Source organism: Coloeus monedula (assembly GCF_965178545.1).
Source record: "Coloeus monedula genome assembly, chromosome: 2".
Taxonomy (NCBI): domain Eukaryota; kingdom Metazoa; phylum Chordata; class Aves; order Passeriformes; family Corvidae; genus Coloeus; species Coloeus monedula.
The window spans coordinates 104,539,893-104,557,194 of record NC_138782.1 but is presented as its reverse complement, the minus strand read 5'-3'; the positions used below and the strand labels follow the sequence as shown (position 1 = coordinate 104,557,194).

Genomic DNA, 17,302 nt, shown 5'->3' with positions numbered 1-17,302 from the left:
GTTTTAATTGCTACTTCAAAAATGACCATGTTTGCATACTCTGACCCTTACCTGTTATAGCCTGAAACTTGGTTGAAAAATGATAAAGGAATGGACAAGCTGAATTAATGTTTGCAAGTGTGCACTGTGTTGCTGCAAACATTAATATTAGGCCTGCTGTCAGGAACACAAAAATAATATTGTCATTGTACCCTGTGGTGCTAAGATAAGTATGTATTTCAGCTAAGTGCCATCAAACGGTCTAAAACACTGTTGTGCAGAGGACGGGTCAAGCATGCAGGATGTGTAAGTTTCTTGTATTGAAATGCTTATGACCTGAAGCAGTGGTTCTCAAGCTGTTGCCTGTGATGACTTGGGATGTCAGTATTAGACATGGAAAATTGTTAGGCAGTTTTCTGTGTGAGCAAAAAATAAAATCTATGAAGCGAGAAATGTTATTTTCTAAATAAAGTAATTTATCCAGCTTTTTGTAGCTTAAGCCACTTTTAGTAGTGGTTACTGGATTTGAGGAATTTCTTTCTTTATTGTGCCCTTACTGTTAAATTTTTTTCAGGCCACAATCAGAACAATTCTTTTTACTCAGTGGTTTAGTTGTATTTAATTCCACTTTTGCTTCCAGTGCCCTAATGTCTTTAAATATTTAATATGCAAGAATTTTTCTGTCTTCTAGAATAAATGGCCTGAAGGGAGGAAGAATTTCTGAAACTATACCACTTGAATGTACAAGAATAAAATGCAGTGTGCAACCAAGCTGTTTATCTGATTACATAGCACTGAAATGCACTTCATTGAGCCCTACTTCTGCACAGGCTACGCAAGGGATCTGTCAGTGATTTTTTTGGAGCTGATATATAGCTTCAAGGCCTGCTCACTTGAAAAACCAAGTAAAACCACAGCTCAGATCTTTGCATTACTGGGAGAATAGAAGTGACTTAATGGTTGATAGAGTGGTTTGGTATTTAGAAAATCTACAGGAAAATACGTCATTTTCTTCTCTTGATTTGTGTGTGTATTGCCTCACGTGCTTGATACATCTTTTCTTCTGAGCTCCTCAGGGAGCACTGGTTAGTGCTTTAGCTGGGGAGGGACTCATGGGAGAAGCTCTTTGACGTGCTGTGGTAAAAGCCATGGCAAAGCCAAAGGTTCTGCAAATTGCTGAAAATGTGTGGATATTTGTGTTAATTTTTAATACACACTTGTGTGAGATCATCTTTCTTTGCTTTTTTTTATGCAGGTCAACTTTGTAGCGTGCCAACTGTTTGCCTTGCTTGCGGCTGTTTGGTTTCGAACATACCTTCATTCAAGCAAAACTAGCCCATTTATAAGACATGTTGTTGCAACACTCTTGGGCCTTTATCTTGCACTTTTTTGTTTTGGATGGTAAGTTGCACTTAAATTCATTTTTCAGGAACTTGCAGATTTTTGTTTCTTTGTTATGAAAAACCTCATTACCTAATTCTGTAGGGTTTTTAGCTGCTACAAATGTACTGAAATTAGCTTAGATATTCTGATGAGGTGCACAAATTTTGAAAGATAATCTATTTGCAAACTGGTAACTAGCATACTGGCTGTCTGTGGTTTGGGGAAGATGAAGCAGGTGCAGTTTGTTTAACTTGTACTGCTTTTTCTCTGTAAACTTGCTGGAGAAGTATTCTCTTGAGGCATAGCACAGATGTGGTGGCTAAGTTAATTCCCCATAAATACTCATGGCATGAGATAACTCAATGTCTTTTTCTGAATATTGAATATAATCTGACTTTTTTAGGAAGAGTGGCTGGAACTGTAAAATATATCCTACTAGTGTAAAGTACCTGGAAAGAAGCTGGCTTTGACTTCAGACTGTTTCATGATTTCTTTTCTTTAATGATGTGAAAGTAAGATGTGGCTGTTTTTCAGACACATATTTTGTGTGACTTCTATTTGCATATCTTGATCTTTTCACAGTGCTGCAAGACAGAATGTTAGTAAAGTTAGAAAAGGGTATGCATTTAGCTTGGTGAAATTTTTTTTCCTCAAAAACTAGCATACTAAATGGCTCACATCTTCCCAAGATGGTTTATGATTAAGTGCCAGTTTCATTTTATTGCATTGTAAGCAAGGTGCTTACTTAGCTTCAAGTGTATAAAAGACTTATTTATGCTGACTATAATAGAGTATTACTGAGCTGGGGGAATTAATCAAGCTGTTGTGCAGGTGGGAAGATGCATACAGTGTGTGCATGCATCTGTCTCTGCACATGCAGAGTGTGTTGGCCTCTACACTGGCATGTTGCAGAGACCTCTCAACATTAATTGATATATATTGTTTGTAAATTTTAGGAAAAGAAATCAGTAACCTTTATTCTTTAGATCTACATGCACAATTTACTTTCATATAAAACTCTGCAACTCCCATCCATTTCTTAAATGTTTGGCCATGGTATTCTGCTTTGAGAGAATGATCTGATCTCAAAGACTTCCAGTCTTAGCACCACAAATAAAGAGGATGATATGAGAGATAGGAGGGCTATGTGAGGGCTTTTTTGAGGGCTATGTAAGCTTAGAAGCACATTCTGTAACCATTGCATTAGAAGGAGAAACCATTAATTGTAATTTTTAATTAGAAAGAGTTACTAATATATTCATATATGAATTTTGGGTATGGGAGATTTTGGAAAAAAACGATCTTTACTCCCAACAGACATAAATAAAAATTTGTGAAAACCTCTCACAGGCAATATGCCCTGGAAAAAAAAAAAAGATGTTTTCTGCCATAGTAGAAATGCACATTATTCTACTTTGTTTTGGATCACACTTAAATCTATTATATTAGCAATTAATTTCTATTTTGCAGTTATGGAGCTAAAAATTATTTTAAAATGACGAAACATCATATGAGATGTTGAAAGTACACATTATTTAAGAAATTGGTATTTCTGTTATGCTTCTGCCAATGCTTTTTCCTTTTGCTTAAGTACATATTATACAAGCAGGTTTTTTGAGGGTTTTGGTTTTTTTTGGTTCCGCTCCCCAGGGAATCAGGTATGCGTACAGGTTACAAGCCTGTGATACATCTTCAGTGACTCTTGGATTGTGCTAGAACACGTCTTATAAACCTATATAACAAGAAGGAAACTGTTACTGTTTTGTTACATAGTGTTACTAGTAAGCCTAGATTTATGGATAAGATCATGCAAATTTAAATGTGGGAAGTAGTTTGGAATCTGCACCCTTTTAAGGGCATTTAGTAGTAGTTATGTTGTCGTCTGAGTGTGTTAGTTTTCAGCCACTTTTGTAATACTTGTGATGGTGGTAGAGGAAAGGAAGAGAAGCAGTAATTCCCTTGGCATAATAGGAAACAGCATAAAAGGCCCAGAGTATGTGCCATGTGTATATAGTTAAAAGTTACTATTCCATGTGGTATTTCAATATATCCCTTGGATTGTTTGAATCAAAGATCAATCATATTGCTATTGTTAACAGCTCTGAAAGAGAAATGTTTTCAGTGACTGTAATCCTAATAAGGTACTCCATGCCAACCCACACTCTTTCAGGTTTTGATATCTTAGTATCCTTTCTCTGTATAAGAAGCAAACCTTTTAAGTTTGTCATTTACTAATGCCTGTCTTTGCTACACAATATTGCTAATACTTGGCTGATAAGAAAGTAAATATTTTCTTAATTGACAATTACTATATTAAAATCCATGTTTGAATTTTAGTAGTCCTATCTTAGATGAGGCTAACTAGGAGTGAAGCATGGGAGCATGTACAGATTAGATCTTCCATAAAAAGTCAAGATTTTCAAAGTCAATTCATGTCCAAGTGACTTGTTTTGCCTTAGTTCATCACGTGTAGGCTTTGAAGGATTTTAGTGGGATAGAACTGGGTTTCTTGTTGAAAGTCTTTGAAGGCATTTCCTTGTAAGTAGAGGAGGAGTGAAATTAGGAAATTGTTGGTGATAATCCAAAAGAAAACAGCATCACTGTAGCAAAATGATGGCTGCTTTTTATGGGAAAAAAAAAATCCTGAATTAGGTGAGTGTGTCACTTGAGCATATGTAAGTGTGGTACTGAGGCACTTAATGTACCAGGATGAAAAAAAAGCAAGCTACTGAAGATCAGCTCTTTTCCCCATTCACTGGCACTGCTTTGATACCAGTGCTCTACAGTTTACTGGAGTATAACTCCTTCAAAGACCAGAGCAAACCCCCAAAGCCACGGTGTTTGGATAGCTGTGGTGGTAAGCTGTGAAAACAAACAAAAGAGCTTAGAGCAGCTTTGTGAAATAAATCTGTGGCTTGTTGATGTGTAGGGATTTTTTGTTTGTGTTTTTTGTGACTATCATCACCACCATCCCTTTATTAGTTATTGACAATCTGGGGCAAAGACTGGCTGGACACAGTCACCATTTCTGTTGAGTGGGAAATCTTACCATATTGTGGATTCTAAGAAATTGTTGGCCTAAACTGAGATATCTATTGTTGCAAATGGGTAGAAAGATGAGTATAGAAATTAAACCACAAAATTTTCATGTTGTTTATGGTTATTTACATAGGCAATAATGCCAAATTGAAGTATTATGAGGCAAATTCTTTGCATTGTAAGAATTAGCAATATTCTTGATTGAGCTGGAGCATTCTAGCTCAGTGTCTAGTTTTCATTACTGCTCTCTGTGCTATGCTAAAGGGAGAAGTTCTCAACAGAAGGAAGGGTAGCAGAAAACCTAAATAGAATAAAAGGGGCGTTTTCTTTGGGAGAAGTGATGGCTTTAAACTTTGAACCTGTTTAATTTCACAATAAATGCATGTGGTTTATTGTCATTAAAGCAAATGCTATGAGGGTTTACTTTTTTTCTCCCCCTAGGTATGCCTTACATTTTGTTATACAAAGTGGAATTTCCTACTATATCATGATCATTATAGGAGTGGAAAATATGCACAAGTAAGTTTCCATTCTAAAATTTATTTTATTTTGCTTTTATAAGAAGGCTACTGTCGAGACCTTTTTTTTGTAAAGGTGCATATATACCGTAATCCTAAAGGTGCACATATACCATAACATTTCAGTATTTGAATTCTCTAACCATGGTTTTATTTTCAGGAGAGAGGATGGCTTATTTGGGAATTTTTGCCAGCTTTTTGAAATACCTAAAACTTGTTAAAATTAATACCCTGCTGAGACATCTTTTGTGTTCTACATATTCTTGTTTTTTCATTGTTACTTAATCCTAAGTATTTCTGGGTGTTTACAAATGACAAATGTTAATTTGAAAACAGCCAATGCTAGTAGAAGGAAGATGTCTGAAGGGAAGAGAATTTGTGTGAGACATTTCTCTAGGTACTAAGTGTTTATAATTCCCCTTTTTTTGATAACAGTGTGAATGCTGTCTTAGGTTAAGAATACATTTATATAAAACATATACAGCATTATTTTAAGTTTGAGTGCTTGATTTTATTAGCAATATCTGAATCTATATAGAATAACACTTACTTCTCTTTTTCTGTTGTTCTTAAAAGCAGGGCAGACGTTTGTTTTATTACTGTATGCATATGTTTTACTATTCCACTAGCCTAGAGATCAGAATCAAATTAGGTTCCCACTGTGTTAATTCCTGCATAAATGTTTAGTAAAACAGCAAATCCTTGCTTGAATAGGTTCCTGAAGTATATGAGGCTGTTAGAAAAGATGCTGGTAGAAGAAACAAAGAGGAAAGAAAGGAAGCCAGGGTGGCCTTAGTTAATGATCCTACCTGTTAGAATACTCTGCTGCATTGTACCGTGATAGTGAATGTAATTTTATTGTCTTTTGAAATGTCCCATATTAGGTTCTTATCTTCAACATTTTCATCAGAGCCTCATGTATTCAATCTACTGTGGATGTGAAAGAACCTCATTTGGTTGGGTGGCTGGTTTATAGACAAACAGTTTCTATTATTACAAGTTGTTGTAAAGCAACTTGTTAATGTCAATTTCTCTTTAGACCTTTAACAATGTAATCTATAACTTGTGTTACTTAATATTTTTAAAGACATTTTTAATGTGGTTAAATGCGGCAAATGGAGGTACCAGTCAGGAACACTGTGGTCTTTATCATAACAAGTAACGTAGGTTTCTCATAAATGGAAATCCAGCAGTGGTTTACATTCCTAAGAGCGTGAGACAGGTAGGCAGATTTCCTGCATGGGGGCAAGGGAACACTAATTCCTGATCCTCCTAATTCATACCAGCTGATTTAACTGCATGGCCTGATCTGCTGAGATTTTGCTGTGTTATACACAGCTGTTACTGCACAGCTGTGAGGGGAAACCTAGATTTGATTACAGAGCTTATGTTGCTTTGTCACCATATGAATTAGTCTGCCATTGGATAAAACTAAAAAACCTCTTCTTTCAGTGGAAGAAAAAAATGTAACAGAATCATTTTTTACTTTAAATTGTGGACAGTGTCTGGATGCTGTATGGGAAACTCAAGGAGCCACTTGTAGTAGGTGATACAGGCAAGACTGTACAAGGTTTGCTTCCTACATTACTGGAGTATCCCAGAAATGATGATGCCTATACCTTTAACTAAGGAATGCACCAGGTACTTTTAATTTTCTGTCAGAAAAATGCCACTTACAGCTTTCTGTTTGACAGTCTGAATAGAAACTAATGCGAATTACTCCTCTCCCACCTAAGTGTTTTTCTTCAGGCAATGAAATGTGTCTCATGGAGCCCAGGGAAGACTGAAGGTTAAGTGCTGTACAGTAGAGTGCAGCTGGTATCAGCTGGCCTCAGGACTGGAGAATGTCAGTGTTTTAGTGGGGGTATGTGTGTATGTACAACTAATCATAGTACTTGTATTTGCCTGCATAGCCCCAGGTTTGGGATTTAGTTTCTGTATTGCAGAGGGACCCATTGGCTGACAGCCCTAGTTAGAGGGTCACCTGCATTGTTCCACAAGCATCTTAACATTGGAGTCAAACTTCAAATACCTATATGTGATGTAAATATGGATTCAAGTGGATTTTGTATTGGAAAAGCACTTAGATATTGTACAAAATATTTTTGTCTATTATCTAAATTCGTTCACTGACCTAGGTTTCCTTCTTCTCCCTGCCCTGCTTGCTGTCCTGCAGATTTCATGAGTGTACAGATAGGAAAAACATTATTCCTCTCCTTCCTGCATTCCCTACCCTCTAATATAGCTCCTCAGTCTCTCAAGCCTCTCTAAAAATTGCTTAAACAAGTAAGAGACAACTAAATTTTTTAGACTGCTATCAGTTCAGTTGCTGTGCACTGGGTATACAGGCTTCCTTACCCTTTGAAGCAAGGAGTGTTTTTTGATAATCTTTTGCATTCTCCAAAGCACTTTTACCTTTCGTGGTAGCTGTTACATGGGCTATTCTGTGGTTCTATTTTGTTTTGATAGACATGCAGTTCTTTGTACTGTTCCTAAGCCCATGTACGTAAGCTGTTTGAACATGGTAATGTAAAGACAGATTAGAATTTGAGTAAACAAACTTTGGCTTGTTTTTATTTAAACAAAATTTGATTAAAGAAAGTTTGGTTGTAACTGGTGTGGTATCTGTGGAGGTGCTTCCTGGGCATACCTTTTTGTGGGATTTTGGAACGTTAGTCCTCGATAAGTTCCCTTATGCTCCTAGCCAGAGTCAGGACTGACTAATGCCTTGCTCCCCTTTGCCTTCACCCCTTACTGTGGGGTTGACAAACAATGGGAGATGTGGCAAAGGAGGTGTGGTGGAGATTTGATGGTTTTATCTTAGAAATCTCAGAGCCAAAAAGTCTTGATCATCTGAGTAAGCTATTTCTCTTGGCATGTTAATTGTGGCACTTAGTTTTCAGTCAGGTGTTTAATAATGCTGAATGACATGATTTTTCTGATGCTTACCTAGAAATCAGACTTGTATTCTGAGGACTGTGAGTTGAAACACTGACTAGCACCAGGCAGTGATTCTCTGTACGCTGGAGATTTGATGATTACAAAAATAACCCTGTAAATGGATGTCTGTCTTCAATCACTTGAGAAGTAAGCACTTGCTGAAATTAACAGCTGTGAAGGCATTTCCTAGTAATCCTTATGAACTTCTTCTAAAAGTATTTGCTCTAAGTAGCTATTACAAGCTCACCCACTTTGATAACTTCCTGTAACACTCCCGGCTGTGCCTGAATAGAACTCAATGTATGACTTAAAACAATAAAAGTATAAGTTGAAAAATAACTTTATATGTTATCCTTCCTATAATTGGAATGTTTGAATAGAAAGGCCTTTAATGAGCTTGTATTTTGTAATTACAGGAATGGAGTGAAAAGAGAACTACAATTTTCTCACCTGTAGTGCCTATCCCTTTTTGCTGTACTTTTATTAAAAGTTAAATAAATATATTTAATCTTTGGGAAGTGTGTGTGTCCCTATAGATATAGGGAGAAAGAAAGATAGGAATCATCCAGTGTCTGCAGATTTGCAAAGGTTGATGCTTAAGTAGAGAGGCTGAAAAATATAATAAGTAGCAATGCATGGGCATTTTTGAAGTGTTGTAGTCTTCACAGCTGGTTTGGTACAAAAAAGACATATGCTGCCTTAATGCAACTAGAAAAAATTCTGATTATATACTTTGTATTTCCAGAGAGAAGAGTCTAAATCAGTCTGTTTGTTAAATCCCCACCCCGTTTTGAAATTTTATTTTATTTTTCACTTGATTGCTGATGTTACTTAACAGAGTTCTCAGGAGAACGGGGATTTTAAATTATGCCATTGGCATATAAAACCTCTTTCATCACACTTGAAAATTCAGGTGAAAAGAAAACTTGGACTTCTGTTGTATGAAGTAGCTATACTTTATGTTGGTGTTTACCTGAAGGAGGGTTCTCCTACTTACTACACTGTGTGCTTGGTTTCTGTAAGCATATAGAGGACAACCCCTTCTTGGAAGGAAGCAGTAGTGTAAAATTGCCTGGGTGTGTTAGAAATCTGTTGTGATGGAGTAGCTTTTTGGCTTGCATAAATATTTTTTAATTTTTTTTAAATTTTTTTTTTTAATCTTTGTGCTCAAAGTGAAGCTGAGCTCAATCAATCAAAACAAAATTGATAAAGTCATGTTTTTGGGCTCTATTTGTTTGGTAATCTCTGAAAGCTGTAGCATCTATACAGATACTTCTTCAAGGCACATTACTCTGCTTGTCATGCTGCCAAGCAACTTGGCTGTTAGCAAATGAGCTCTGAGTCATAGTATCATTGCTGCATGGTTTATTACCTCAACAAACTATTGATGTCAAATAAATCAGGGTCCCTACAAAATGAAGTGGCAGAATAAATTGTACCAAGAAGATTTCAGTGAAAGCTATGTTCTTCTTCAGCTCCTGGCAAAGATAGCTGCTAATAAGAGTTGATTAAAAATTCTGGTTGCATGGCATTGAATGAATTGAGCCAGTAGTGCTTGGGATAGAGAGATTACATGCAAGGGTACCATGTACTATAGTAAATTTTCTTCTCTAAGAGCATACTTATGCATCTTTTTTTATTCTTTGGTGAAATATCTTGCATTTGAGACAAATTTCACTTTAGTTAGGACTAGCTCAGCAAACAATAATTTCATTGTTCTTGATGAAACTGCTGGCTGTAAGTTAGGCAAGTCAATTTTGCCTGCAGAACTGCAAGTGATGGTGTATCAAGTGTCTGGGTTGGAGCTAAAAGATCATGGCCCTTGATACCAATGCACAGCAAACTGCAAAAATTCTATTTGTAGGGCTTTTTTTTCTATAAGGGAAGGTGGATGTGAATAAAGAGCATTGATATTTAAAAAATACAAACGTCTTAATTTTAAAATCCAGTGTCTCAATTAAAGATGTTAAGTATCATATAGCTTTTAAAGCTGATCAGTTTTGCAGATCAAATGTCTTTACTGGAAGTTAAAGACAAGCTCACAGAATCATAGAATAGCTGAGGAGGGGAAGTGTTTGACTTCCAGCCTGCCTGTTCAAAGCAGGATCAGCTAGAGCAGGTTGCTCTGTGAAACCCAAGTCTTTCTTAGTACTGTCATGATCCTGAATAATTCCAGTTGTCATAAGCATGCTAGCCATTTCCTTTTGGTGTCTTACTTCAATGTCTATTATAGCTTAAAATTTATTTGAGGTGACTTCATGCAGCTTAGTGTTCTCATCTGATCTGAACTTGCATGAAAACTTTTTATGCTTAATTTTCCCTCACCCAACAATTGTCCAGGTTTGGTATTATTAACTTAAATTTATCAGGCTCATTTCAATTTAAAGTGAAATAAACTAGCTGTAATTGAGACAGTTAATTTGGTAGGAGGAGATCATGTTAGGCAACAAGTAGTAGCATGTCTTTCTATCCTTTTCTCTAAGATGTAGCATCAATAATAAAAAGAGGGGTGAGGGCAAATGAAACAAAGACTATGCCAAGAAAAAGTAGAGAAGTTTTGTGTCTTTAAGTCAGTAGAAACAGGTGAAAGCCAGGCTGAGTAATCAAGAAATGTCAAAGGGAGTATTTGACACTGCAAGTTGGTTTTATTTTGAATTAAATTTTCAGTTATGTTTGAAGGCAGGTGTTCTTCCAGTATTCAAGCAAGAAATCCGTTATTTTCTTCTTGACAAAGATGATGAAGGATCTTGAGGAGAAGCCATATGGGGAGTGGTTGAGGTTACTTGGTCTGTTCAAGCCTGGAGAAGAGGAGACTGAGGGGAAACCTCACTGCAGTTATAATTTCCTTGCGAGAGGAAGAGGAGGGGCAGGCACTGATCTGGTCTCTGTGGTGACCAGGGACAGAACCTGAGAGAATGGCCTGAGAGTTGTCAGGGAAGGTTTAGGTTGAATATTAGAAAAAGGTTCTTCACCCAGAGAGTGGTTGGGCACTGGAACAGGCTCCCCAGGGAAGTGGTCACAGCACCAGCCTGACAGAGTTCAAGAAGCATTTGGACAATATTCTCAGGCCCACAGTGTGACTCTTAGGGATGGTCCTGTGCAGGGCCAGGAGTTGGACTTGATGATCCTTGTGGGTCCTTTTCAACTCACCGTATTCTGTGATGCTATAAAAAGGTATGCAGTTGATTTACTTGTACTCTCTTCAGTATCAACAAATTGCTTTCAGGAGGGCTATGTGCAAGAAATCCAATTCCCTTATGTATCGGTTGACATTGTTTTTAGCTGAGAAGCTTACTGTTTTAAAACAGCAAATTTCAAACTTTCTGTTTAAAAGTTGCATTGGATTATGTTGGAAGAGAAGTGTGTAAATAAAGACAGGTACTGTAAATTGCTCTGTGATTTCTATCTTAAATCTGAACTTCTGGTGTTCTTTTTTCTATTTTAGGAAATTTTAGCTGTGTGGCAGGTTTGCTGTGTGTTTACATCTGGTAAGAAGATGCAAGTACCTTAGACAATGTAGCATGGTGTTAATCTTCAAAACTGGATAATACTGAAATAAAAAATGCTTAGTATAGCCAAGTGCTAAGCAGTTCTTGCAGTCATTACTCATCACAGGCACAACAGGAACTGTGAAGTCAGTAGGCTTGCAAAAGGAAGCTCTGGGTAATTTGGTGTGTGATTACTTAGAGTGAATAATCTGTTTTATTAATAGAGCATACCACATGGTAATGCACAATGCATACAAGTAATGCACCATTTTAAATAAGAGTCGCATGGGTAGCTTTCTTTTTCTTTGTATTCTGCTCTTTCTAGGAGTGTCCATTTTAAATCCTGTATCCTGGAAACTCTTTTAAGTGTCAGGCTTTTCAGCTCATCAGGCCTTTCCTCTTTGCTTCCCTCTACCATAGTATCCATTTGTGATACCATGTTTAATATATGCTGTGTCATCAACCATGAGCCGAATCACTGTCTTCTGACTTTGATACGGAGTGCTATTTTTGGTGGTAGGTGTTTCTGTAGAGAGCTTTTTGTCTTCAAATAATATTAATCTCTTGAATGCTTTAAGGACGTCTTGTGAGGTGTAAATGAGGTGGTATGCGTACCGTGAGATTGAATAGTAAGTTTTTACCATTTCCGTACTTAAGATGCATAGATATCAACTAAAAGTTGGTAAATGTATTATAACAAAAGAAAAACCTATAGAGATATCTTTTTTTTTTTTCCTACAAGATGGAAGGAGGTCTCATTGATCGGCAGTATCCACTTCTCTCCAGTTTTAATGAAACAAGAGTCCAGGCTCCTCTGGATCCCTTTTTCTGCATGACCATGGTGCTCTGAAAAGCTGACCAGTACATGCTGTAGGCACATTCTTCTGCAGAGAGACGATATTTATGTAAAACTATAGTTTTGAGGGTGTTGGTTTTCAATTGTCCTGACTGCAGTAGGTTCGCTGAAAGATTTGCTTTAGAAGTTTATATAAGCAATGTGATTGTGATTACCTAAAGAGCTGTCCCCACAGTAAGTTTTACCATTTTATGTGATAACAAAATTAAAATTCAGTCTACGGGACCATGATGTGGTACATTCTATTACTGTACCCAAGGGACCTTTCCAGAAGGGTGTGAGGGCCTCACTACGAAGCTGCTATCAGAGCTGCAGTCAGAAGCCAATAGCTTCATCAATCCTAGCTGCTGGAGAGCAGAATAGCGGCTCTTGCTGTGTTTTACATGAATGTCCAAAGTATCAACATCCATATCCAGATAGGATATCTCCAAACTGAAAAAGGTAAGGCTTTCAAGTGTGAGAACAAAACTTTAATCATGGGTGGCTTCTGAAAAGTGTGTTAAAATAAAGCTTTATTCTGATGTTGGTTTGATGTGAAGTATAGGGCTTTTGGAGGCTGGTTAGTTTCTCTGATATTTTTTCCATACTTCCTGTTTGGGCAATTAGTATATGTGACATAATCTGTATAAATAGAAGAAAGGTCTAAATAAAGCAGCCTATGACATCTAGAAGCAGAATGTTTAGTTTGTTGCACCAGCTATGTTTTGCTATTCATATAGCTATTCTGTGCATTTTTCAAAGATCCTGCAAAAGTATTTCCTATGCAGTGCAGAAGTGCAGTTACCTTAGGAATATGAAATGACTTCTGGTCTTAAACATCATCGTCTTATGAACAAGAATTGAAATATGAGGTACAACGTAAACTCAAACACACAAATATCAGATGCAGTCCCTGACCAGTTCTTATGGTAGAAGAAATCTTTTCGCTGGAAGTAGTAAACCCCTTATGTTTTAGCAGTTAATAATAATGAAAAGAGGTAAGTGATGCTTTCTGAAACTGGTAAAATGGGCAATGGTAGAAGGAATGCCAGTGTTTGCTAATACATCAGTTCCTTACAGGCATCACCACTTTGTGTTTATGAGCAGAATCAATGAAGAAATAAAATAATTCTTAATCTTTTAAATCATCTGCTGTAGGTGTTAACTGGTGTAAGAAAATCCATTATTCAGTATAATTCTTGTAAACTTATTCTTCAGCTCAGTAGTGATAGGCATTTGTTTAAAGTATATTATCAGAATGGTAATGACCTGCTGTGTGCTTGTGCTCATTGTGAAATGAAGCTATTATCTATCCATGCTGTATTTCTCCAGTGTTTCATAATCACATATTGGATTTTCTTTCCTTACCCTGTCATAGAATGAAAATATGTGATCAATCAGAAAATAGCTTCTGTTTCTTAATTGTGCTTTTTCTCCATCTTCTGCAAACACATGGGAACATTGTGACACTGTCCAGTTTGTTCTGGATACACTGCCTCAGTTTTCATGCCACAGGATGTGAAAAGTGGTGACATATGTTTGCAATGGCATTTGGTCAAGTCACTGAGCAGATACCTGAGCAACCTGTATTAGGTCACCTTCCTTTCCCCTCCCTGACTGTGAAAATTCTTGCTCTGTTCCTGTCTGACTCTGTGTGTTAAGAACTGTAGTAGGTAGTGATTAACAGGTAACTCATGCAAATTGTGGCTCATTATGCATTTGAGAGAAGATGGAGTGGGAAAGGGAGACCAAACAACACAAACAGAATAACTGGTACTTGAATTACGGACTTTGTGTATTTATGGTTGTCCTGACCCGCTCCCTTATACTTGAGTAATCAGACATTGTCATTGTGTAACTTCAGCAGACAATCCTTGAACTATCAGTGTGCTCAGTTAAGGATTTTCTGTTAAAGGGAATCTTTTGCAAATGGAAATATTGATTCATTTTGCCAGAGAAGTTCAGGATACTCTATCTCTGAGAGCCTGAGGGATTCCAGAATAGGACTCCTGCCAGATGCATGCTGGTTGGTGGATTCTTTAGATGCCAAGAAATCTCAGGAGGCAGAGGGAGAAAATGGATGGTAGCCTCAGTTCAGCCAGACAGTTCTCATTAAAGGCTCAGCAGTGAGCCTTCCCCTGCAGCAACTGATTGCTTAGTCTGCTCTGTCAGCATATTATTTTCTAATGGCGAAGTTCTGAGCTTGGGGTTCTGGGTTGACTCATACGGGAGCAAGTCCTGGTTTTGTGATGCACATTTTCTGAAGTAATCTCTTGTGTTAGTTGTAACAGCCTGAAAAGTGTTTGTGGAATTTGAGATTGGGAGGTTCTTTTCAACCTCAACCAGAGATCACCCTCCAAGCAGGGTTCAAGCAGGGGAACCAGTTGTCCAAAACTATGTCCAGATGGCTTTTGAATATCTCTAAGGTGGGAGAGTTGTTGTAGGGAACTGAACTGTGTTTCCTGCTGTGTGGAGAGCACCTTCTGTGTTTGAGTTTGTGCCTATTGCCTCTGGGCACATTCTTGTCACTGGGCACCATGGAAAAAGCCTGGCTTCATCCTCTATGTAGCCTCCCTTCAGGTATTTACACACATTGGTGAGATCTCCCTGAGCCTTCTCTTCTCCAGGCTGAACACTCCCAGCTCTCTGTCTTTCCATATAAGAAGAATGCTTCTGTCCCTTATCTTAGTGGCTCTTTATTGGATTCTCTCCAGTATGTCCATGCCTCCCTTGTACTGGAAAACACAGCACTGGACCCAACATTCCACATGTGGCCTCACCAGTGCCCAACAGAGAAGATGGGACGCCACCCTCGACCTGCTGGCAACACTTTGCCTAATGCAGCCTGGAATGCCATTAGTCTTTGTGGTAAGAGTGTGCAGCTGGCTTCTGTATGAAATAGGCTGTTTTATAAGTACAAGGAACATTCCTTCTGGAAAGTAAACACCAGAGTGTTTTTCTTTAGGAAAAGCTATTAAGCTACTTAAGTCTAGCAGCTTCAAAACAATCCAAATTTACTTTTGTGGAAGTGTTTCTAGCTGTGTTATTTATTTGCCCAATTTCTGCATCTGAAGCTATACTGGTTTTAGTATGTTTGATTTTGCTTTTATTATTTTAATTCTAAAGTAATACCTGAAAACACTTGCAGATTTCCAAAGATCAGGTCGCCTTTTTAGTATTAATGGGGTTAAAGAGTTGTGGTCAGTGGCTCAATGTCCTAATGGAGAGCCGTGATGGGTGGTGTCCCTCGGAGGTCTGTACTGGGACCAGTGCTAAGGGATTGAGTGCACTCTCAGCAAGTTTGCCAATGACATCAAACTGTGGTGTAGCCAACACTGCTGGAGGGAAGGGTTGCCATCCAGAGGGACCTGGACAGGCTTGAGAGGTGGGCCTGTGCAGATCTCATGAGGTTCAACAAGGAAAAATGCAAGGACCTGCACCTGGGTCAGGGCAATGCCATGCAAGTACAGGCTGGGTGGAGAGTGGATCAAGAGTAGCCTTGAGAAGGACTCAGGGATGTTGTGTGATGAGATGCTCAGCATGAGCTGGCAATGTGTGCTTTCAGCCCAGAAAGCCAATCATATCCTGGGTTTCATCACAAGAAGCGAGTTAAGGAGCAGGTCAAGGAGCTGATTCTGCTCCTATAGGATCCTACCTGGAATGCTGCATTCAGGTCTGGGGTCCCCAGCATAAGGCCATCAGACTGTTGAAGCAAGTCCAGAGGACCATGAAGGTGATCAGAAGGCTGGAGAACTCTATAAAGCCAGGCTGAGAGAGATGAAGCTGTTCAGCCTGGAGAAGAGAAGGCTTCAGTGAGACCTTAGGGCACCTTCCAGTACTTAAAGCGGGGGCCAGCAGGATAGCAAGGGACTGTTTGCAGGGGCACAAAATGATAGGACAAGAAGAAATGGCTTTAAGCTGAAAGAGCAGAGGTTTAGATTAGATACAAGAAAGAAATACTTCCCTGTAAGGGTGATGAGGTCCTGGAACAGTTCCAGAGAAGTTGTGGATGCCCCATCCCAAAAGTGTTCAAGGCCAGGCTGGATGGAGTGCTGAGCAATCTGGTCTAGTGAAAGGTGTGTCTGCCCATGGCAGGAGGATTGGAACTAGGTGATCCTTATGGTCCCTTCTAATCCAAGGCATTCTGTGATCCTATGAATTGTTCTTCCACAATTCAGTCCCTTTCTGGTTCCTTTTGATTCTTAAAAATGGAAGAACATCATGGGCCATATGTGGTTGGTTTCATTTGATTTGTTTTCAATTCCTTAATGAATGGAAGCTAATGCTATGCTTGTGCATTTGAAATTGGCTGATTGAACCAATCATCTTGGGCATAAATTTGACTTCTTTAAAGATAATTTTCTTTGCATGTCATGAAAATTGGAAGCTAAGTGAGGAGAGTACTGATCACTCTAAATCCATGATGCTTTCAAAGCCTTTCAGCCATGTCTTGTGGACTTGATGTGTCCTCCAGGCCAAACTTTGCCATTCTTTTGTACGCTCAGGATTCCCTTTCAGTAGCTAGACCTAATGGTTGCAGTTCTTGTGAACTGGTGCAACTCCTTGCTGTTTTCCTTCTGCTTGCCTCTCCTGCCTCTATGTAGAACATTGTGTGGTGCCTTGACCTTTTGTGTGTGAACTACCCTACCTTTCCCTGCTTTTCAGTGTGAAGGGTGTGTGTTACGGTACGGATACTGCAACATGATGGATCAGACAACGAGGCCCGTGGAAAGAAATATAATGGACCAATTCTTGATAGATGTTTCAGAGAGATGTTTATTTCTCCAGCCACATGGCCGGGGCTCTGCCGAGGAGCTGCTCAATCACGGGACCTGAGGGCCGCGCAGGGGAACACAAAACAACCAATGGGGAACGAGGCTGAGCAGGGGCAGGGAAACCCCGTGTCTCCCCTCGGGGCCCCTCTCCCAGGGCTACATGGTAGGGGGAGGGCCCCAACATTTCACCCATTTATTTTTAACAAAAAGAAATTTAAAACTTAACATTGAAAACAACTGGATAAACATGAGATAACAAGTACAGTTTCAAAACAAAGCAAGCCACCCTCCTGAGTTTAAATATCCAAACAGATTCTCCGGAACATCTAAAGGCTGACAGAAGGG

The 17,302-nt window shown here is 38.6% G+C and overlaps 1 protein-coding gene across 1 annotated transcript in view; it reads left to right on the top strand.

Annotated features, from left to right (window-relative positions):
* MBOAT2 (membrane bound glycerophospholipid O-acyltransferase 2) overlaps window positions 1–17,302 on the top strand; it is a gene marked incomplete at both ends in the record, with an annotated part of 88,092 nt that overhangs the window by 16,368 nt on the left and 54,422 nt on the right. Inside the window, 2 exons of the mRNA XM_082300439.1 lie at window positions 1,235–1,380; window positions 4,843–4,920. Of these exons, the coding sequence (XP_082156565.1) occupies window positions 1,235–1,380; window positions 4,843–4,920 (224 nt within the window). The remainder of the gene's footprint in view (window positions 1–1,234; window positions 1,381–4,842; window positions 4,921–17,302) is intronic.